Raw genomic sequence first — 22,641 nt, forward strand, 5'->3', positions numbered from 1 at the left:
CGTCAAAAAAGCTCACAGTGTTATGAACAATTAGGAAAGAGAGAAAAGACAAAAATCTATTACTACGGTATAAATCACACACCTTGAATATTGCATGCAGTTCTGGTCACCCCATCTCAAAAGAAAAGAAAAGATGATAGAATTGGAAAAAAGTACAGAGAAGAGTAACAAAAAATGATTTAGGGAGAGGGGTAGCTCAGTGGTTTGAGCATTGGCCTGCTAAACCCAGGGTTGCGAGTTCAATCCTTGAGGGGGCCATTTAGGGATCTGGGGCAAAAATTGGGGATCGGAGTTGGACTAGATGACCTCCTGAGGTCCCTTCCAACCCTGATAGTCTATGATTAAGGGGGATGAATCAGCTTCCATGTGAGGAGAGATTAAAAAGGCCGGGACTGAGGGGGGATACGGCAGGAGTCTATAAAACCATGAATGGTATCACAAAAATGAATTATTTATCCTGTCACATATTCCAAGAACCAGGACTCATCTAATAAAAATAAGAGAAGGAAGTGTTTTCCCCACACAACACACAGTCAATCTGTAGAACCTGTTGCCAGGGGATGCTGTGAAGGGCCAAAAGGATAAATGGGTTAAAATAAAAAGATCAGAGAAGTTAATAGAGGATAGGTCTGTCAATGGCTGTTAGCCAAGATGTTCAGGGACACAACCACCATTCCCTCTAATTTTTCCCACCCATCTGCGGGATAGAATTGTGTTATGTGCACCAACATGGAGGTGGTGTGTGACACATCACCTCCACATTGGTGCACATAAAATTCATGTAGTCGGCGTGGGGCAGAGGGGTTTGGAGTGTGGAAGGGGGCTCAGGGCTGGGGCAGCGGGTTGGGGTGCAGGGGTGTGAGGGCTCTGGCTGGGGGTGCGGGCTCTGTTTAACACCAGATCTGTTTAAGTTGTTTGTAACATCCCGAAAAACAATCATCCCAACCTCCTCAATGAATTACATTTCAAAGCATTCATTATGCACTCTAAATCTGTCTCAGGAATTCTTTTAGAAGACAGATTCCAGTTTTCTTTTAATTGGCAAGCATGTGGCTGCGGTTTATATAGTCTGTGTTACTCTATCATACAGGCTCAGAAAGGGACATTGTCTTACCATTAGTATGCATTGTGCTTTTAGATGTTATACAAATTAAAAGGCAAGGTTTCCACCTAAAGCACCATGCATAGTTATGGCATAAGGTTTCCATCTAATGGCAAACAAATCTCCATTTCCCACTCACGGTGAATTCTCTTTGAAAACGAGCTTTATTTAGCAGTACAGTTCTCAGTAATAGCACTTCAAAAATTGAAAAAACAAAGTGAGGAACAACAAGAACATGCAAGTGGTGCTCTGGATATTAACACCTTACCTTGGGAGAAGGTTTGGGCTAGTTTCAAACTAACAAAGTCTCATGTCAAACCTACACTGATGAGTGATGTCACAAATTGAAGCTCTCAGTTATGACTTGCTTTGTTCCCTACAATGAATGGGAAAGCTGCAGACCATTCTCAGTTTACTAACCTCAAGAGCCTAAGGGAACATACTCTTGATGCCACTCTGATATTTAGGATCAAACACCAGTAACATTTATTTTCCAAACTGTTTTATTGAAATGTGCCAGTAACACAGGCAGCACAAAATATGAACGGGAAAACAAATCACATGTACAATAATTTTAAAAACTGAAGGTATCTGGGAGACAGACCACTTCACTTCTCCCACTTGACAGGTCTTCGCTATGGGTAGCCTCTACTAAACTGGAGCATTAAAAAAAGGAATACAAGAACTTTTTGAAAGGCAGCAGAAAGAACGGAAGGAATCCCCTGCTCCTGGCCCAACCTGGGCAGCGCTTATGAGGCATGCTGAGCAGTTGAGAAGCAGAGTTTCAGCGTGTATGGGTACGGCCCATCTAAGACAGAACAAAATAGGATAAAGGTTTATTTTTTTGCCCCAGAGATTTACGTTTTCATGTCTAGCACCTTTTGGTATGAAGGCTCTAAAAGCTCTTTATATGCATTAAGGCCCATCCCGCCCTCAGGGAGGTTAGAAGTATTATCTCCTTTTTGCAGATGGGTGGACAGATTAAGCACGTTGTTCAAGGTCACTTAGCAAGTCAATGACAGAGCAGAGAATAAAACCCTTGAGAGTCCCAGCTCCCTCCTAGGCAGCAGGACCATGCACCCTCCCACTCACACTGTCTGTTAAGTGCAGCATGCCGAATTTCAGTTCAAACAGAGGCATGAAGTGGGGAAGATGGGAACTCCCTCTGACAGAAGCCATGGCAATTTCAGATGACAACGAACCACAGTATTTATTGGACCAGGCTTCTGACCACATCCTGTTAAGACTCTCGGCTGATGCTTACAGTTGTTCGTATGGGAAGCTGCGATAAGCATCAGCAATCGTAACTCTAGTTTAACCAAGTCTGGCGGTGGACAGAATTACAGATACTGTCAAAGAGAACAGGAAAGCATATGCTCCATCACTGTCCCCTGTTCCTGAACCCAGACTCACAGATTAAGACAAGAGCCCCCCAAAACTTGAGTGCATGCACAGCTTACTTGGATTTTTCATCTGGTAATGGTTCAGGAATGACAGGGTCTCTAGCGCATCGCTTTTTGAATCCCATTCCAACAAACCAGAGGAGCTTCTTTCACCTGGACGGAACACTGGAGGTTACAAGTGTGCGTACATCACTATACAAGCAGGACAAGGCAGAACAGCACATGCTAATGCTCCACATTGCTATACAAGAGCTCTGGGCCCCATTCTCATCGGCCCCTGACACCTGGACTGGGAACACTGCAGAGGACGCCTCATGCAATGCAACAGCAGCTCCAAGGGAGCAGTAACACCCCCATTAAATGCACATTACTGCATTTGCTCCTAAGGAGGGAGGCGTTAATTGTCAGCGTTTAAGGCCAGAAGGGACCACCAGATCATCTAAATAGCCATACTGGGTCAGACCAAAGGTCCATCTAGCCCAGTCTCCTGTCTTCCGACAGTGGCCAATGCCAGGTGCCCCAGAGGGAATGAACAGAACAGGGCATCACCAAGTGATCCATCCCCTGTTGCCCTTTGCCAGCTTCTGGCAAACAGAGGCTAGGGATACCATCTAGTCTGACCTCCTTCTATCACAGACCACCAACACCACCCAGCCACCCACACACCAAACCCAGTAAGGATCTGTTGGGTTGAATCTAGCAGTCTAACAGGATTGGTTCCACTCAAGCCATTTCCTGACCCCACCCCCATTTTTATATGCTCAGGTCCAAATCATGCACACAGGGGTCCGTTCACAGGTACTCATTCGTCTTCCCATCCCCTAATCCAGTCCTCTAATGGAAAGGCAGTGTAATACGGGGAAATCATGGGGAGCCACGCTTGCTCAGCAGAATAATTCAACTTCTGCTAATGCATGTTCACTCTCATCTCCCTGTATCTGTGGACAGCTTGCTAAATAAAGGACCGCTGGCTAAGGCTCTAAACTGCAGTTGAAGACTGCAACTCTTAATGACGAAAGCTGGGTGTGCCACTCAAACACAGCAGTACCACGCTATTTATCACCTGTGCCCCAACCTTACTGGCAGGAGGAGTAAGAGTGCACTGAAACCTGCACTCTGGACCTGACCGTCAAACAGCCACTCTCAAGCATCCCCAAGGGTTCCCAATACAATTTTGTTGCCCCTTTAGTTAGAAGCCCACCTCTGACTAAGCAACCATTTTTCCCTAGCCCCTAAGGGAAGTTTCACCATGTTTAAAGGCTTACTTACTTTTCCCTGAAAACACCTTGACAGAAGCAGGCCTCTTCGCTCCCAGCTCATCACAGATCTAATGGGAAGACAGACAAGTATTCAGAGATAGTAACACACCAGCTTTGAGAATCAAAGCATAAATACAGCTCAATCATCTATAAGCCAAACTTCATCAAGGCCAATAGATTACAAATTTATCACTTGCCTAGCACAATGGGATCCAGATCCATGAGCAGGCTCCTCAGTGCTATGCTAATACAAATAATTAACACCCTTCCATGTACTCCAACTAATTAGACACTTTGGTTGCTCATTACAGTACCTATATCGGAATGCTCCAGTTAAAAAGCTGCAAGAGTTTTTCCAGTTCAGAAAGATACCACTGACTAGTTTGGGCATCATTTCAAAACAGCTACTGTATGAGAATTTTACCTTTGCTTTTTTTAAAGCCACACACATGCTATGGGTCACTGGAAACGTTCAGAATTTACAGCATAACCCCGCATGCTGTGCCTTATGAAAGAACACCACTTACACAGAGCAAAACTCACTAAGACACAACATGGAAGGCTTCTGCTTGGTGCGTACACATGCTCGTTGAGTGACAATCCCCTCAAGTTCTCAAAGTAGTTCATCAAATTAAGCCTCGACCACCATTTGAGGTCAAAATTCTTGTTTGGCAAGACAAGAGATGGGAAGTGACACTGAGCAAGTCATAATGATTCAGTGGAAAAGGGTTACCCAGGAAAACTGGGTCCCATCTCATGTTCTAACCACAGAGGAACAATATCTACATTCTAAGCTCATTATTACTGAATGTATCCTTTCCTCTAGGACCCAGGAGAGTCCATCAGGATGGAGCTCCACACCAAACTAGGAACTGTACGCAAAAACAAGGTATGAGACTTAAATCTGAGACTGTACCATGAAGAAGAGGGAAGAATGTTAATCAGACCGTGAAGAGCTGAGGGCAACTGTACAGTCTGATAAAGTTTACCTCATAAAAGTTGTCTTCTGTCACCTCCAGAGGAGCATTGAAGAAGTGAAGCACGTTGCTAGGATGTTGGATCCTGTTCTTTGCTGCCTGCTCTGGGGTTGAAAACCTGTTATTTCGAGAGCCACTGAAGTCCTTGTAGCTGCACGAGCCATCCTCAAGCCCATACGACTGACCAGGCATGATGGCTTGCTGCTTGGATACACTACAGGGAAAGGCACAGCTTGTCACTATATGCATAGCTTTCTGCTGGGGATCAAGCGCCCCACTAAGATCTCAGACATCAAGACCACAAAGCATCTGGAAAGAGACCCACCACACGTTCAGCTTCTGTCCAAACATGAAGTTGTTGTTGAGGTGGGTGATTGCTCGATCCACAGCATAGCCATCTGCCATCTCCACCATGGCTGCGCCTGGCTTGCTCTTCATGAACTTCACCTAAGATACAACGCACTCTTGATGTGAGCACAGGATGTTTACATTCATTAGAGGGGAAATTTAGAAAGATCACATGGGTTTGAGAGAAAAGGTGGGTGAGGCAGTATCTTTAATTGGACCAACTTCTGTTGGTGAAAGACAAGCTTTTGAACTTACAGAGTTCTTCAGGTCTGTGTAACCTCAAAAGCTTGTCTCTTTCACCAACAGAAGTTCGTCCAGTAAAAGATATGTCACCCACTTTGTCTCTGCAATATCCTGCGATCAACACTGCTACAACGCTGCAAACAACCTGGGTTCTACACATTTAAACTAAACTGCTTCAAACTGATCCATTTCAGAGCCAGCTTTCAAGCTCTGCTTCTTAATTCACTTCATTTGAGTTTAGTGGATTGCTCCACCCATTCCTTAATCCCCATGTCCCACCACTTTGAAGAAGCAAACTCTTCCATGATCACTGCACTCTTCCAGTCAACCTTATGTCTCCAGAGGCTGGGGGTATTTTCAATTAGCCTGCTAGAGACTGTTTGCAAACAAGGAGCTGTCCCATAGCCCCAGCATAACAGATTTACGCTTCTGGCTTATTTGAGCCCTGTTTGCTCAAACAGAGATCACAGGACACTGTAAAGGAGTTTGGTTTCACAGCCAAACTGCACAACACCAATTTCAAAGCCAAGCCCAACAGACTTGGTGGGAAGCAAGTAAGGCTACCTAGAAACAGAAATCACAAGCCCGAGCACAGGAACCAGAACTCTGCCAGACACGTGTCAAGGATCAAAGATATCAGAATACACAAGACCACGAGAACAAGCCATTAATTTCCCCCTCTCACCTTTTCTACATTCCCATAGAGGCAGAAGACATTGAAGACCCTATCACAGTTCATCTTGGACTGGTCTAAGCCGTACACCATTAGCACAGGGCTGTCAGCATGAGGGCCGTACTCTGGGGGCGGAGGAGGGGGAGGAGGATGTCCATACTGAGGGCCGTAGCGGCTTGGTCCCCTGCGGTGGCCACCAACAGGAGGGCCCATCCTTCTCCCTTCATAGTGAGGTGGCGGAGGGCCATAACCCTCATCGTGATAATGACTGTGGTATCCACCATGAGGTCCTCCTGTGGAGACACCGGGAGTAGAGGCAACACGTGAGAGCCAAATTAACATTAGAGCAAGACACTCCCACTGAAGCTGGCTTGCACACCAGATCCATACCATATTCTGCAGGGTGGTCCCCAAGGAGAGGGGGCTGTCTCTGACGCTTGTTAGGGTTACCACCAGGATCCCCTAGAGAAAGAAGGATGGGTTAAAAATGTAACCAGAGAGGAACAACGCTTCACTCGGTTGTACACCTGGGATTTACCTGTACGCTACCAGAGTCATTTAAGTCCCTAGCTTCTTTTAAATCACAGTGTGACCCCTGCTGCCCAGGAGGTTTAAACCATTTTCTAGCCAACAACTGCCTCCAACATTTTAAGGTTCGTCTGGCAGGGGGAGATTAAACTCCTCTCTCCCATAGGGCCTCCACTTCACCTAAGGCCTGGTATTATGAGGCTTGACTCTCCTCTAAAGCCAAGGAGGGTTGGATCCAGCTCCCTCCAGTTTTCCAACCCTGCTTCAAGCACAGACTACAGACCCCTCTGGCTGGGGCAGCGCCGTCTCTGCTGAGATCCCAGCCACGGACCTACCACATGACACTGCCCTAGGCTAATGGGCCAGACTGGCCTATTTTAACAAGAGGTTAGTTTGTAGGACACACATTTGCAGTTTCATTTGTTAGAACTACCGCCACACAGTCATGACTACAACTCCTATTTCTGAACCTACACAGACAAGTTACAGCATCTTGTAACGCAATCTGTGTCCGAGTTAAATGCTTAGAACAAATACAGGACTTCCCAGCTTCACCTGACTAGAGAGCTGGGCGTGTTTCAAAGAGGATTACAAGTAAGGATGACTGACAAGGGAAAAAAAACAAAAGGAAGAGTGTCCCAGTTGATTTCGTGATTGAAACAATACTGAAGTACACCTGCCTCCAGGACACTGCTAGTTCTTTATAGCAATGGAAAAAAAAAAAGGCGGCAAAATATCTCCCCACCCAAACACAGGAAGGGGGAGTAAGTGAGACTTATACAAGCATGGTAGCAAAGCAACAGTAGTAATAAGTTAAAATGAGCCATCATATACAATGCGTAACATTCATGTAACCATACAGTTTCTTTGTTTTTTAAAACACAACTGAGTTTCATACAGGTTTATTCCAACAATCAGTCATTACAAAGATTGAAAAGGGCTACTTACAGCAGGAGTACACAGTACAATGTCCATTGTCACATAAAAATTCTGTATTTCTCTTACCATTGGACGCTTCAACAGTGAGTTAGCACAGTTCTGAAAGATGGCGTCCCATCAAACATACACTGCGACCCTGCATCACATGGTTTCAGAGTCATAAATACAAGTCAAAGGCACAAAACTGCTACAAAATTTTTTTTAAAGTAAAATCTTTAAAAGGTCTCACAGATGTTTTGTCCTCAGAAGATATCAAGAAAGAGGACATAAAGGTGTATAAATGAGAGTGTTCCTTCCATGTTTCATCTCCTGAATTTGTGTGGTGCTGTAACAAAATGGTGCTTCTGGCTCTGTGTAGTTCTCCAGTGTGCGTGTCTCCTCTGTAATGGAATGTGCCTTGGGTCAAATGCCCCCGTTATGCACGCATGCACCAGACTGCACACCCCAGCTACAGCCTCTTAGGTATCTGTGTGCCTTTGGTTTGTTTTTGGTTTGTCTCCACTTGGCGCTGATATGTTGGCAGCTGAGGACTGCAGGAAAGCAGTATAACAAAAAGACTGCCCTCCCAAACCAAACCATGTTGATATGGAGAGCATCCTATGTCTTGGATGGCCACTGAGATCTATTCCATTCTCCGAAATGCGCTGGTGGACTTGTTTTGAGAACCCTCTGTTCTGTGTTTCCTAGTTCTGTGTACATTCTTGGGTTCAGAGTTTTGTTTGGTTTTGATTAGTAAGAATAATGTCTGCTGTGGCATGGTGCGCCTCTTTCTCTCTCTCTCTCTCTGTGCTTGTAGATGTTTCTTGGATCACGGTGTTGTGTTCTTGATGTAATGAGCTCAATCTGCTGCTGTTTCTGGTACGTAAGGATGATGCATGTTTTCTCCAAGAAGAGCTAGTGAGATTTCTACACTGTGTGGTGTGAGGAATGTGCAGAGGCAGGCCACAGCCAATTCGGGACGTCCACTGTAGTACGGTCCCCCAGGGTTATATGTAATAACTGCTCAGAGCTGGGAAAGGCCAGGATAATACACCACCCTCGTTTCCCAGCCTCATGTCAAGAAAGCCAAGATGCATCTAAATAAATGCACAGCCCTGCAACTAGCCCCTGCGGCTCTGCACATCTTCTAGTTATGTACCTTGGAGGAGAAATTTGTTTATGTTTTTGTTAAGTCATGTAATGCCATTGCTTGCTTCAGTATCTTAGTAAGTTTTCATCTTTTAAAAACAGGGGTGTCCACCACGTGGGAGTTACTCCAGCCTGCCAGGCACTTACTCAGCACCTTGGGCCACACTGCGCAGGGGCCCTTGGAGGCTGCACGTCTCATCATGAAATGAGTAGGAAGAACTGCCTTTTGAGGCAATAATGCAGCATGGTAGGGACTGGCAGGAGTTCTAAGTAGCCTTCCTAAGATTCCTTAGAGGGGACAAAAGCAACCTCTCTGAAGGGAAAACACCCAATTCTGGAGGGACCCTCTAAACTCGTATCAGCTGGGACCACAAATAGCTCCACACCCTGGTTTTAAAACACGAAGCAAGACAATACTGCCAAGCAGATTGTACCATTTTAAAAAAAAATACAGGGAAACATAAAAGATGCAACCACTTCAACTGATGCAAGAGCTGCTCAAACAGTAACTCAACACCAGCTGCTTATTTCACATTCCTCCGCACAGTACGTATAAGTTTCAAAAACCCAAGCAAGGGGTTTCTAGATAAGCTTTGACCATAACTGTAACAGTATGAAGTAGAGATCTATGGCTGCAATCTGAATAATACATATCACTTTCGGCATCACACAGATTCTGTGTAACTAATTCGCAGCACTCAATTTGGAAAGGAAAGGGATCTGTTCCTCAATGCTTCCAAAGATGGGAGCAGACAATCTTCTCCAGATTTTTGCATTTCCCTCCATGTTCAAGTTACATTTGTATAAAATGTTCACCCACACACCTGTGAATTACAACCCAGCCCCACATTCCACTATCCTTTAGCTGTGTGATAACTATCCAACAGCTCAAGGAGAATTTTTTTTGTTACTTTCCAGCATAATGAAAAGACTAGCAATAGTAACACAGCTCAGTTTTGAAAGTGAGGCACAAACAGCCTGTAGCTGCATCAGTTGACAAGCTGTAAATCTCCCATGTAAGAAAGCAGCGGCACTAAGCCCTTGCTTGCCCCGAAGACTACCCTTGCCCAGAAACTCCTTAAGCCACTTATGCATAGGGTTCCTTAATTCCTAACATTTAACTGATGAAGTTAGGCAGCAAATACATAGCATAAGCCACCTGTGAGACTCCCTGGTGACAAATGTTTGATTTTAAGATAAACTGAACAAGCACTCTTCCCCCTATTTTGCATTGGCTTACATCATGTTTGAATTTAGGTACCTGAAGTTAGGAGGCAGGCCAATGGCATTACATAACATGAGTCAGATATGAAGTGCGCGAGTCAACTGACAAGCAAAGTTTGTGTATAGTTACAAAGCAGTCCATCAAGGTTACCTTGTCCACTGAGATTGGGGTTTGTGTAATCCCAGGTGTCCTGGTCATTCTTGAACACATTCAAACGTGTGGGCTGCAAAAACAACCACCCCTACCATTACTCAATTTTGCATGGTGAGAGTTCTAAGCAGGACAGAACAATTTAAAAAGCTACAGTAGATGGCCATGCTACTGCATCTTTCACTCAAGGATCTCAAAGCAATCTTCACACTAAATAAGCACACTTGACACTTACAGCTTTCTCAAAAGTTAGATAATTATTCCCATTTTTAAAAAAAAATAGAGAAGTGACTTGCTCAAGCTCACATGGGAAGTTAGTGGTAAAACCACATACAGAACCCACAAGTCCTGGATCCCATTCTCTTGATCTAACCACTAGAAGAAAACTCTTCCTCCCAAGGATGTAAGGAGAAAGCAGGAGTCCAAAGTTTCCTGCTCTAACGTCTCCCTGTTTATTTTTACATCCACACAGAGGTACAGGTCTGTATTTTCGATGAGGACAAAATTGTGAAAAAAGTTGGAGCTCGAGAGAGTTAAGCTAGCTCTTCCACAACTCTGCTATATAATTTTGTGCAGATGCTCTACATTCAATCCAACATACTGACAGGCGCAACTCATCAAGTACCTATCCATGTTTTCAGTTACACTTACCTTGGCATATTCAATCTTTAGAGTGCAACACCCAGAGTAAATATCGGCACCATTCAAAGATGCCTTGGCTCTCTGCGCACTCTGCACAGAGTCAAACGTTGAGTACATTAAGGAAATCTTTAGAATACTTAGCATATTTAGTACAGACATGCGTAGCAATTCTTTAGGAGCAGGATAATTGATCCAATCATGAGGAGAGCCTCACATATGAAGGTTGCTAATGTCTGCTTCCTGCTTTTTTCTGCTGTTAAAAGGGCTCCATATACTATTTTGTGCTTGCATAAAATTTACAAACCATACACCCCCCCGAGTATAATTATCATCTCTCTTTTGTTGCTGGAGATTTAAAGGCACAGGGATCAAAGTACTCTTGTCCAGAGTAAATAGTCAATAGTAGAAGCGAGTACAGAACATTCTTGCTCTCAGCTGCTTGCTGTAGTCACTAAGGAACACCCACAATAAGAGCAGTAAATTTTCATATTATTTCTAAATTAAGCATCTTTTGTTAAGGACGTACAAGACGCAAGTCCCCTGTGCCTACACTCAGAATAACTTCTCACTTGAAGTATAAGCATTCTGACAAGAAAGCACTGGAGTGAGGGTTTCTAATCTGCTAGAATCTGCACACTTCAACAGTTCAGTTTGAACTCAACACTGAGTTAGGATCATCTTTAGTCGGGCAAAATATGGACAAACATTGAAGAGCATGTGAAAAAGGATATTCCACCATGGCCTGGACCCCATTCTTCCTGAAGATAACAATCCTTTGCACAGGACCACATGGGTTGCAGATGGTATACAGCACGTCCTGTGGAAGGGAAAGAGGCAAGATAATATAGGAAACACTTTAAGAAGAGTTTAAGAAATGACATTGCAATAACAGCCTAGCTTTTCAGCTCTAGAAAGCAGACTGCAGCAGACCTTTCCTGCAGCATCATCACAAGATGTGGCTACAACTGACAGTCTGCATTCAAAAGCACTGGGATAGCAAGATCACTGCAACTGAGGATTGAGGTTTTATAGCTACAAAATTTGCACAGCATGCATAGATATTTTACATGGCTAGCTAGTAATTTTTCTTCATCCAAATCTGCAATATACGCTCTCATTTCGATTCAGTGTAATCATTATTCCCTTGCATTTGCCTTAGAATATCCCATTTCTAAGTTAGGCGGGCTTGCACAAACTAATTCAGATACTTAAAGCAAGACCACAAACAGATGTGGGTTAATTCTCCAACATGTCTCAAACTTCCTCTTGCATTGGTATATGCAATCAAGTACTTGGGCTATGATGCATTCTGCAAGGATGGACTCAGATTGCCCAGTTAGAGAGGTCTGTCACACTAAGGGAACCTGGAATTAGAACCACCACGCACCGTTGTAATCGAATAGATGGGGTTTAGGATAGTGAAGAGCAGCACATTGTTGACTCCTCTTGAATCATCTGTGTCTCCAGGGCGGGATATTTTCTGACTGGTGGAATAGTTGACAAATGCAGGGTGTCCTGCTATGTAGATCTGGTTGTCTGCTGCGTAATTCACAGCATTGCAAGCACCGAGAATATCCTCAAATTCCACCAGGGCCTGTCTCTTCTTAGGCATCACCACTACATAACTAGGGAGGAGAGAACTTAAGTTAGCTTTCAAACATACAGCAAATGGAGAGCTGGCTAATTAACATTTAACTGTACTAACTACTATTGTTTTCAGTGTCCACCTAAAATTAATGCAAGAAGAAATGTGAAGGCTGAAATTAGTACAGAATCATACGTGGATCCAAATTTCCTGCTTGATGAATACGTGTTTTCCTTACCTGATGGGCCCAAACTCCTGCAGGGCCTCCACAAGATCAGCTTCCACAACACCATCAATCAGCCCCCTGATGTGGACAACTGGAGAAGCAGGAGTTTTGTGGGGATCATCATAGTTTTCCTAAAGGCACAAGGCAAATAAGTATTTTAAAAGATGTTTTATGCTCTCTGACTCAAGCTCACATTTTATAGCCTTAATATGTAAGCACCTGCATTAGTCTGCACCTTAAGCTCGGAAAGGGGTTTTCGAGAACTTTAAGCTAATGTGACTGAAACAAGAAAACACACATCCTTTTTGACTGCCAAGAGAGACCTTGAGGATTCAGGGATGATAACCCTGCAGAGACCAGACTGCTGGAGGCGTATAGACTGAGACACTCTCCTTCTGCCAGCTCCACTTGAGGCCCTGCTTTAGGGTCAGTGAAGATACTCCAGAATGCAGAGGGACAGCCCCATGAATCCCTACATGGCAGGGAAGCATCATGCCTTCACCCTAGAGATGATGCCAGGCACTGAGCCCCCAATGCATTGGGCAAACGATCTTTTTATTTCCCTCTACCTAACGCTACACAAAGACCTGCAGAGCACATATGGGGGAGGGAGGGAGGGAGCCTGTGTGCTGCCAGACACCACCATCCCCACAAGCTTCCCCTGCAGGCCTTGGCCTATGGGCAGGTCTGGTCTTTAGCCTATAGGCACTGCCAAGAACAGCAGATACCAAGATGCCCAGATCCTCCCACCATTTCTCCCTTGGGTTTGGAGGGTGACACAAAGTCCCCCTCTTGGCCCTGAACTCGCCCCATACCCCACCGTCCCCCATCTGCCCACCTACCATCTCCCTGCCCACCTTCCCCCCCACTGGCCCCACCATCTCTCCACCATCACCCCCCCATCCCAATTCCCCTCTCCCGCTTCCCTGCCCTTCTTCCCCCACCCCAGCAACCATCTGAGTCCCATTCCCAACAGCCCCCCCTCCCCCTCCGAGCCCCCCCCTTCGCTGCACGGCCCCCCCTCCCCCTCAGAGCCCCCCCCTTCGCTGCACGGCCCCCCCTCCCCCTCAGAGCCCCCCCCTTCGCTGCACGGCCCCCCCTCCCCCTCAGAGCCCCCCCCTTCGCTGCACGGCCCCCCCTCCCCCTCAGAGCCCCCCCTTCGCTGCACGGCCCCCCTCCCCCTCAGAGCCCCCCCCTTCGCTGCACGGCCCCCCCTCCCCCTCAGAGCCCCCCCTTCGCTGCACGGCCCCCCCTCCCCCTCAGAGCCCCCCCCTTCGCTGCACGGCCCCCCCTCCCCCTCAGAGCCCCCCCCTTCGCTGCACGGCCCCCCCTCCCCCTCAGAGCCCCCCCCTTCGCTGCTCAGCCCCCCCCTCAGAGCCCCCCCTTCGCTGCTCAGCCCCCCCGCCCCTCCCCCATCCATGAAGCCCCGCCCCTCAGGGGCCTCCCCACTCACCCCCCATGGTCCCCGCCCCCGGGGCTTATCCCCCTGGCCAGCCCCCTCGCTGCCCTCACCCCTCCGGCCGCTCCGGGGCCGCCGCCCCCCGGGCCATGCTGCTGCTGCTGCTGCTCCGCGTTCTCCGTCTTCTGGCGCTTCGGGGCCCGGCCGCCCTCGGCGCCCCCGCCGCCGCCGTAATACCGGCCCGAGCCGCCGCCCCCGGCCGCCGCCATCTTCACCATCTCCCCACCCCGGCCGCTGCCCTCCGCGCTCTGCGGACCCCGCCACCGCCGCCGCGACATGGCGCCTGAATCGGAGCCTGTGCCCGGACACGCCCCTATTGGGCCGGCCCCACGCCACTCAGAGCCCCCTCGACGCTCATTGGCCAGTCCTTTCGCTTGGCCAACTGCCACCCCGCCCTCCGTCGCCATTGGCTCAGCCATCTCCTGCCCGCCGCGCTGTTTCGGCCGCTCTCCTGCCTATCATAGCCCTCACCACGCTCCATTGGCTGCAAATCTCGTCCGTCCTCCCGCCCACCGAGCTGATTGGCTAATCTTGCTGTCTATCTAAACGGCTTCCCGCCCATCTTCACTACCTTTCACAGACTCCGCCTTCTTCTACCGAAAGCCATTGGCTCTCTTCAACCGCTTCCGACACTCCATGGGTTAGTCAGAACGTCACTCAAAACACCGTTGATCCTGATTGGCTTATCTTCTCAACGCTTATGCCGCTTCCGACACTTCATTGGTTAGTCTCCACGTCAGTCAATAAACTCTGGGCGTTGATTGGTCTGACCGCGTAGCTCTTCTGCCGCTTCCAACACTCTATTGGTTAAGATCAACGTCATTCAACAAATTCTTCACTAAGATTGGCTCGTATTCCTGCCTGTTAATCCTATTAGCTATTTGTTCACCGGCGACTCCGTGCTCTGGCCATGCTCACTGGCTCATCTGCCTGCCTGTCAACTCCTCGGCGCGACCCCCTGCTCCAACCTGTCCGCTTCTGGGCTCTGATTGGAGGTCAGCCTCGAACCCTGCGTTTCATTGGTGTCTCCTGCTGGCTTGGGGCGGGCTGACCAAGAGCAGGGGCCGTTTCGCTCGAGGCCTTGGCGGAGCCCTCATTGGTGGGAGGAGTTAGGGGGAGGGGCTCAGCCAGGAGGGGGTGGGGCTTCAGGGCGAGGCTAAGCCAGGAGTGGGGACTGAGGGGGAGGGGCTTAGTCAGGGGGGAGGGAGGTTTTATCCAGGAGGGGGGATTGAGGGGGAGGGGCTCACCGGGGGGGGGGGCTGGCTTGAGGGGGAGGGGCTTAGCCAGGAGAGGGGATTGAGGGGGAGGGGCTTAGTCAGGGGGGAGGGAGGTTTTATCCAGGAGGGGGGATTGAGGGGGCGGGGCTCACCGCTCCCCCCGCTGGCTTGAGGGGGAGGGGCTTAGCCAGGAGGGGGGATTGAGGGGGAGGGGCTAAATCCGGGGGGGGGAGGTTTTAGCCTGGAGGGGGGATTGAGGGGGAGGGGCTAAGTCAGGGGGGAGGGAGGTTTTAGCCTGGAGGGGGGATTGAGGGGGAGGGGCTAAGTCCGGGGGTGGAGGGTGGGGGGGGAAAGGAGGTTTTAGCCTGGAGGGGGGATTGAGGGGGAGGGGCTCAGCCAAGAGGTTGGAGCCTTGTGAGAGCCCAGGGCCAATGGGGGCATGAGGTTGCATCAAGCCCTGGGGAGCCATGGACTCTGGGCCGCCCCAAGGCCATCTCGGCCGTGGGCTCCAGCCAGGGGCGAGGGTTGCCTCAGGCCCCAGGAAGCCAGAGCTGGGGGGAGTCACCTCAAGCCCCAGGGGCCCATGGGCTTCGGCCTAGGGGTCTCCTCAAGGCCCAGCCTGGTTACGGTGACCAGATGTCCCATTTTTAAAGGGACAGTCCTGTTTTTTGGGACTTTTTCTTACATAGGCTCCTATTACCCCCCACCCCCGTCCCATTTTTTCACAGTTGTGATCTGCAAAAAGAAAAGGAGTACTTGTGGCACCTTAGAGACTAACCAATTTATTTGAGCATGAGCTTTCGTGATCTGGTAACCCTAAGCATGGTGAGGTTGTGGCGACATTTCACCTCTCATCAGCTCATCCCCGAGAAGCTCAGCTGTTTCATGGTTCAGGCTCCCTCTGTCCTTCCATAGGATCTTTGAGGCCATGCGGCAGATCTGAGCCTGGATCCCTTACCACGGCAAGCGTCCCTTCTACGCTGTTCTACTGCGATGTTTAGTGAACCCGGCAGGATCGTTTTGGTTTGGTGCTTTTCCTTTTACAAATCAAAAACCTCGGAAATTTGATACAAAAACCTGTGTGAAAACCACTTCATAGAACCTCAGCTCTGCCCATTTTGATCTATACACTGAGACCATCTTTAATTGCATCAGTACATTCCATTTTTTTTCTCAAGCCTCCTGCCTCACTCAGTGCACATGCTGGACAATGAGAAGGGGATGTCTCCATCTGATGTCTTGAGCTTAAATTGTAAACTCTTTGGGGCATGCACAGCAGTCGCCTCGCTGCATGATGGGAGTCCCTGGCCCTGGTACACCATGGGCGATGTTGTCTTACCGGGGAGGCCAGCCCCTAGCGGAGAATAATGACATGAGGCATCCGGGCTACAAAACCCATGAAGCACTGCAGCAGTATTTCCAAATCAAAATATTTCCTGGGTTGGCTGAAAAACTTTCTGGTTTGGGGGCATTTGTTTTATGTTTTAAAAAACTGAAATTTTCCAAGGGAAGCAGACACTGTTCATGAAAAAAAATCATTTAATCAAAAACCCAATTTTCCACCAAAATAACCTGTCAGCAGCAAACTTTTGACCTGCCCTAATCACACAATGCACATAGATATGGACAGAGTTTTACAGGCAACCTTCTCTTTGGGATTTCCTGACTTTCAAGAGCTTGACTTTGCAACTTTAACATTATTTTAATGTAGTTTTTGGTATGGAATTTGCAAAACAAAGAAATGGCAGCTTGGGGCACCATTTTCCAGACAGCCGCAGAACACGGTCTCAAAGGGGCGAGGGCAGAGTTAAGGAGATACAGGCAATCTTTGGCATTCATTGATTTGTAAATTTTAACATTCTTTTAATGTAGCTTTTTCAGGCAGGGAATATTATTAGTGTAATGCCAAGGTCCTGCTGGGTGGGAAGGTTTAAAGACAAGGATCCCGCTCTAATAAATTTACAACTATGCTGATGAGATTCATTTTCCAATCCTGTAAGCCAGTCATCACTTTTACAAAATAACTTCTAGTTGGAGAGCAAGGTCCCTGTACAGTTCCTGCCTATTTCTCCTCTGCTTTCCACAAACCCCACATTATTATAACTCTGCAGCTGGTGGTTTCTTTCATATGCCAAGAGAACATCTTTACCCAATTAAGGAGGTTAAAAAAAAATGCTTTCTTGTGGGAAGCATTTTTTCCCCAACAGAAAGGGACATATTTAAAACTGCTCATCCCAGCTGACGCATCCTGCCTACAGCGCTTCAGAGATGGCGAGGTTTCTACAGAGGGGTAAGACACGAGCAATTATGCTGATGCGGGAACAATAAAAGCCATTTGTAGGGAGTTATGGGGTTGGGAAGGGTTCTTGCTGAGAGGCGACAGGCTGCTTCCCTGCTGCAGATAAGGAGGAAATGTATTACAGGGATGATCAAAAGGAGGATTAAACCTAGCAAGGCCCTTTAAATGTCAAATTCTCCTTTATGCTTTTAAGTGCTGGGTTAATGACCCTGGAGTCCCGTATTTATCCTCAGGATAGAGACAGCATGTGTGTTATTTGTGGCACCTATTGTGGTAAGTGCTGGACATACAGTTTTTAGGCCACGTCTACACTACATAGTGTAGATACAGCATGCTCTGACAGAAGGAGTTCTGCTAGCTTAGCAATGCCAGCTCCCTAAACGACATCAGCTGAGCCAACAGACGCTCTGGTCTGTCAGCACAGTTGTGTCTACATTGGAGACTTTGCTGGCATAGCTAAATCAGCTGGCGGGGGCAGGGGGCCATGATTTAGGTCTAGCCTACCCTAAAAAAGGTTTGGTGGTACCCTCAAGCCATCCTAGAGCAGACGCAGCGTCTACAGACAGCAGTGTGCTTTTGCCGATATAGTTTATACCAGTTCCTTGAAACAAAATTAGCTATCCTAGTAAAAGGACTTTTTCTCTGTATAATTTTGTCCATACTAGGGCTTTTGCGGATATAAAATGGTCCTTAAAAACAAATCACACCCCAGCCGACATTATCATACCAGCCAAAGTAGACCTGGTCTAAGAGACAGTCCCTGCGCCAGCGAGCTTCCAGTCTAAATAGACAAGACTGCGAGGGGGTGGGGGGCACGGAGAGGGAAAGTGATTGGCTCAAGGTCAGAGATTTCATAGATTTTGGCCAGAAGGGACCTTTAGATCATCGAGTTTGACCTCCTGAACCACACAGGCCGGAGAATTTCTCCTAGTTATCCCTGTATCAAGCCCCACAACTAGTGGTTGGTTAAAGCGTCTCGTCCAGAAAGGCAGCCAGTGTTGATCTGAAGCCATCAAGAGACAGAGACCCCACGACCTACCTTCCCAAGGGAGTTGGTTCCCCATGGTTGATTACCCGCACTGTTAAATCAAATCGGTGCTGTATTTCTCAGTTGAATTTGTCCAGCTTGGACTTCCATTCTGCCTTTCTCCACGAGACGAAAGGTCTTCCAGCAATAGGCCGGCCATTTGTCCTGTGGTAAGCTGGGCGCCCCTATTTGTCTCTGGCTTGTCCCGTGTCCAGTCCTGAGACAAAACCAGGTGTGGCTTTGTCCGGTCTCACCTGCGCCGCTTGAGATCATACCTGGATGGATGGGATCACACAGGTGCGGGTGGGCCCCGGCGGTTCCCAGAAGTACCAGAATGTCCAGTATTCCGGGGCTGCATCAGCAGCTGAGGCAGGAATCTCCTGACTCTAAGCCTAGTGCCTTATCCAAGAGATCACGGCCTAAAAGCTTGAGAGGGCAGTCATGTGTCCACGATCCAGTCCAGTCTTGGCCTCTCTGCTGAGGCTGCCAGGGAAGTAGTCTAGTGTCAGCTTTGAGGGTGGGGGTTGTAAAACAGACACAGTCCTGTTAGGAAATGCATTGAGACACCCCGCACTGGCCCAGTCACTCACTAGGATTCAGGCTGGTGCTTTAGAGGTTAAAGGCTCTGTGGGAGGCGTTGGGTTTTAAACCAGTGGGAGCTGCAGGAAGTGGTCAACTCTGCTGCTGTCTGGATGGAGAGATGCTGGACTGGAGTCATGGGGATCATTCAGCAAAATGAGACAGCGGGACACGACCTCCCGCTGTGGGTATTTCCAGTGTCCTCACCAACCCAGCCCACCTGGGAATGGCTGGGGGCGGGGAGGGACGACAGCTGCTCCCTCTCGCTTTTCTTCTTGGCTGGAGGGGATCAGTAGCTGCAGCTGGCATGGGAGGAGCCCGGGGCTGGCAGCAGCATTGTGGGGAGCTGAGGATGGAAACAGCAGGAGACTGTGGGTCTGGGCTAGGGTGCTTTCATAGTACCTGACTCTAGCAAGCTCTCTAAACTGCCTGGGGTTTAAATCCAACCCACAGTTCAAGCAGGAACACAAGTGAGAGGAGATCGGGTGACAGCTGCCTCTCCTCCCTGCCTGCCTGTGTGAGCCCCTCACAGCTGCGGTGCGGCTCTCCCGGACCCTCCCTTCTGAGCAAGCTCTCCCTGGGGTGCAGCTAATCCCTCCCAGATGCTCTGCTCACGGATGGGCTGAGCTCCCTGCTGGTCCACGTGCAGCCCTCAAAACTGACGGCATGCATCAGGCTCCTGAAAGATGCCCACCTCACCTCCCCCACCTCAGGTGGATGTGCAGCAATCCTCAGGGATGGGCCCATGCTCCCATCCCCTCCCGCTGCTCCCAGAGGCACAGTCAAGAGGCTGATGGCTAGAAGCAGCTCCTTGAAGCTGGAAAGGGGAGAGGGGGAGGGAAAGGCGCCTGTGGGCTCCCCTGGCTTGCCAGGTTCATGTTCAGGCATGTGGCCAAACAGCGAGTGCTGAATCACTTGTGGCTGACGCGCCCGTGAATCTGACCCGGCAGCTGCGGTTGTACTAACTACACAAACCATTGCCATGGCACTGAAAAGGGCAGCAAATCAGTTGCATTCCCATCCCCACCACTTTCTAGTCTCCGGATGTGCTGGGGGCATGGGGGATCTGGCACGGGCAGGGTACAGAATCCCTGCAGCAAGGAGTCCTCTGGCCCCACGCCCCCTTCTGAGAAGATCAGCCACACATGCCTCTTTCTGTGGGCAGGGGTGTGCCCCCTTTGCAATAGGCCCAGAGCCCTGGCATGCTAAGCTGAGACAGAGCTGGGGTGTACTGAGAGCACCCAGAGCATCTCCAATACCCCTGTTTCTGCGGTACCATGCCAGACCTTGGGTGCTCATCCCTCAGGCCTGATTCTCCATCACCAGGGCCCAGGGTTACCCATCCAACTGGGAAGCATTTCATTTCCACTTAGCCCAGGTGAGTGGCCATCCCAGGAGCAGATCAGCCTTCGCCCAGCCAGCCCACTGCTCTGGGTAACCCCGCTGCTCCATCGAATGGAACATCCCACCCCTAGCTTATGCTTCTAAAGGGGTGTTAGCTCAGTTGTTCCCAGGGGGGCTTTGCCATCCCCACCAGGGGAGGGGGGGGGGAGCTACAGGACATCTGAGAATCAGCATGGGTTTAACGAGATCAGAACCTTTTCCTGTTCTTTTCGAAAGACGCCCGGCTGCTCCCCTCCCTGCAAACACCCAGCTCGTCCGCCACCGATTTCTGGCACGAGACTGGCTAGGTTCAAAGACTGCCCGGGCAGGCGTGTTCCTGGAAAACACGGCAGGTTCACGGGCAGGGACTTGGATTGCTGGGTTTAAACCGTCACTGCAGAGGTAGGCTAGCAGGTCATCTCCCTGATCAGCCGTGCTGGCCTTTTATTCTGCAGGTGGCTCTTTCCTAAATGACGGGCTCCGTTGCAAAACATTGCGAATGACTTTGAATCCCCCTCCTCCCCACCCACCCCTCAAACCTCCATCCGGAGCGACGAGGTGCAGTCTACAGGTTTGGCTTATCCCCTCATGCCCGGGTCTTTCCAGTCTTGCATTATCTCCACTCAAGTCCCCAGCAAAACACAACCGCCCCGCAACTCCTAGAGCTTTACAAACGTTAAAAGAGTAGGCTGCAAGCAGGGATGGTGGGGCAGGGTGTGTGGGGAGTGCTGGGGGGGTGTGTCGAGAGCATCAGCAGGGAGGGGTGTAAAGGGAACCCAGGCAGGGCTGTGGGGCGGGCTTGTGGCAGATCAGCAGGGCTGGCTGGGGTGGGGAATCCTGGGCTGGAAGAACATAGGGAGTTGCAAGTCAGGAGCAAGAGGCCGCAAGGGCCCTGAATGGGAACAGCAGGACACACAGGGGCATCGTTGCCCTCAGAGATCAGTGCCTTTCCGTCACTGGATTCAGCACCCTACAGCTGAGATCAGCATCTCCCATGACTGATCCCCCTCTCCTCCAGCCCCTGCTCCCCTTGCTGCCTCGCTCAGAGATTTCCTCTGCCTTTTGCAAACGCTGCTCTGACCTTTCACTTCACCCTAGCCTTGCTGAACAAGGGGAATCAGCTGTTCTGTAGGACAAAGGACAGTTCAGAGACTGAGATTCCCCCCCACACACACACACCTAATATTTGAGTTGGATCCACCCCAGCGGGACCAGAGCACACATCTGGCAGAGCAAACACCTTTCACATGGCTGCCAGCCCTGCTCTGGGGCCCTGCAATCTCAGGGCTCTTCAGCCGGGTGTCAGGCTACTGCTGCCCGGCTAGGGACTAGCAACTCTGCAGGGGGACACAGGGTCACCCCGACCAGCTGAAACGAGCGTATCCCGCAAGCCAAAGAACCGATTCAATAGGGCTTGTCCAGAAAGGCAGAACAGACACAAACACCCGCCAGGATCTGGTCCTAAGCACCTAACTCCATTGATTTCAGCAGATTGCAGGATCTGTGCCTTAGCCCTCTACTCCTGTTGCCAACGCATTACCGTTGGCTCACGTGTGAGAGGAGTTGGGCCGGTTTCAGCTCACACCCTGGCACAAGTGCCCCCCCCCCCGATTCCCTCCCCTCCCCGTTGGTGCTCGGCAGCCCCTTGACTGGCAACTTCGGCACAATGGCCAAGAAGCAAACGAGCCTGCCTCCTGGGTAGGAGCTGCCCATTCTGCATCTGGCCATGCAGCTTTCCACCTGCTGGGATCATCTATACTGCAACATAAGCCCCAGGTTCAAACTCGGGCTCAAGCTTCACCCCACTTCTGCCTACGCACAAATTGCACTGGTCCCGGGTCCCAGGACCCCATAGGGCCAGAGCATCTGAGCCGGAGTCAAGCCCCAACCCAGGGCTCAAGCCCTGTTGCTTTGCAGTGTAGACGCAGCCCCCCTCCCCGGACTCTGGTAGGCCCTCTGGCCAGTCAAGGTTGCCCACCCTACACCACAAACACAGGAGGTTTGGGATTCAGCTGATTGGACTCAGGCTGACGTAATGCAGTGTGGACGCTGGTGCCGCAGGGTTCAACGCGTCCTAACCTGGTCACAAGCACGGGCAAGACGCTCAGGCCCTAGGTTAACACACACAGAAGCTGCTAACTTGAATCCGACTAACCCTGGGCTTAGTTTGCAGGGGAGACGTTTCTAACGCGGGGCCAGAAAAGCAGGCTAGGGGAGCGTGGCGGGTAGGCCAGCGGGAAGCTTCGAGC

General features: G+C 49.6%; 1 protein-coding gene across 2 annotated transcripts; it reads right to left on the minus strand.

The window, feature by feature from the left end:
- Positions 1 to 1,587: 1,587 nt before the first annotated feature.
- HNRNPL (heterogeneous nuclear ribonucleoprotein L) lies at positions 1,588 to 14,160 on the minus strand. Of its 2 annotated transcripts, none has more exons than XM_073321266.1 (13): positions 13,941 to 14,160; positions 12,441 to 12,559; positions 12,005 to 12,242; positions 11,349 to 11,434; positions 10,627 to 10,723; positions 9,976 to 10,048; positions 6,396 to 6,467; positions 6,018 to 6,298; positions 5,067 to 5,188; positions 4,754 to 4,955; positions 3,775 to 3,832; positions 2,563 to 2,658; positions 1,588 to 1,910 (listed from the first exon to the last, which is right to left on the minus strand). In XM_073321266.1, exons 1-13 carry the CDS (start codon positions 14,103 to 14,105, stop codon positions 1,852 to 1,854), a joined length of 1,668 nt encoding a protein of 555 aa, XP_073177367.1. In that variant the 5' UTR covers positions 14,106 to 14,160; the 3' UTR covers positions 1,588 to 1,851. The 2 variants fall into 2 exon arrangements, with proteins under 2 accessions (XP_073177367.1, XP_073177366.1); XM_073321265.1 differs by having other exon boundaries at positions 2,563 to 2,670; positions 13,941 to 14,159.
- Between the last annotated feature and the right edge of the window lie 8,481 nt (positions 14,161 to 22,641).

The sequence above is a fragment of the Lepidochelys kempii genome, chromosome 23 (assembly GCF_965140265.1).
Source record: "Lepidochelys kempii isolate rLepKem1 chromosome 23, rLepKem1.hap2, whole genome shotgun sequence".
NCBI lineage: Eukaryota > Metazoa > Chordata > Testudines > Cheloniidae > Lepidochelys > Lepidochelys kempii.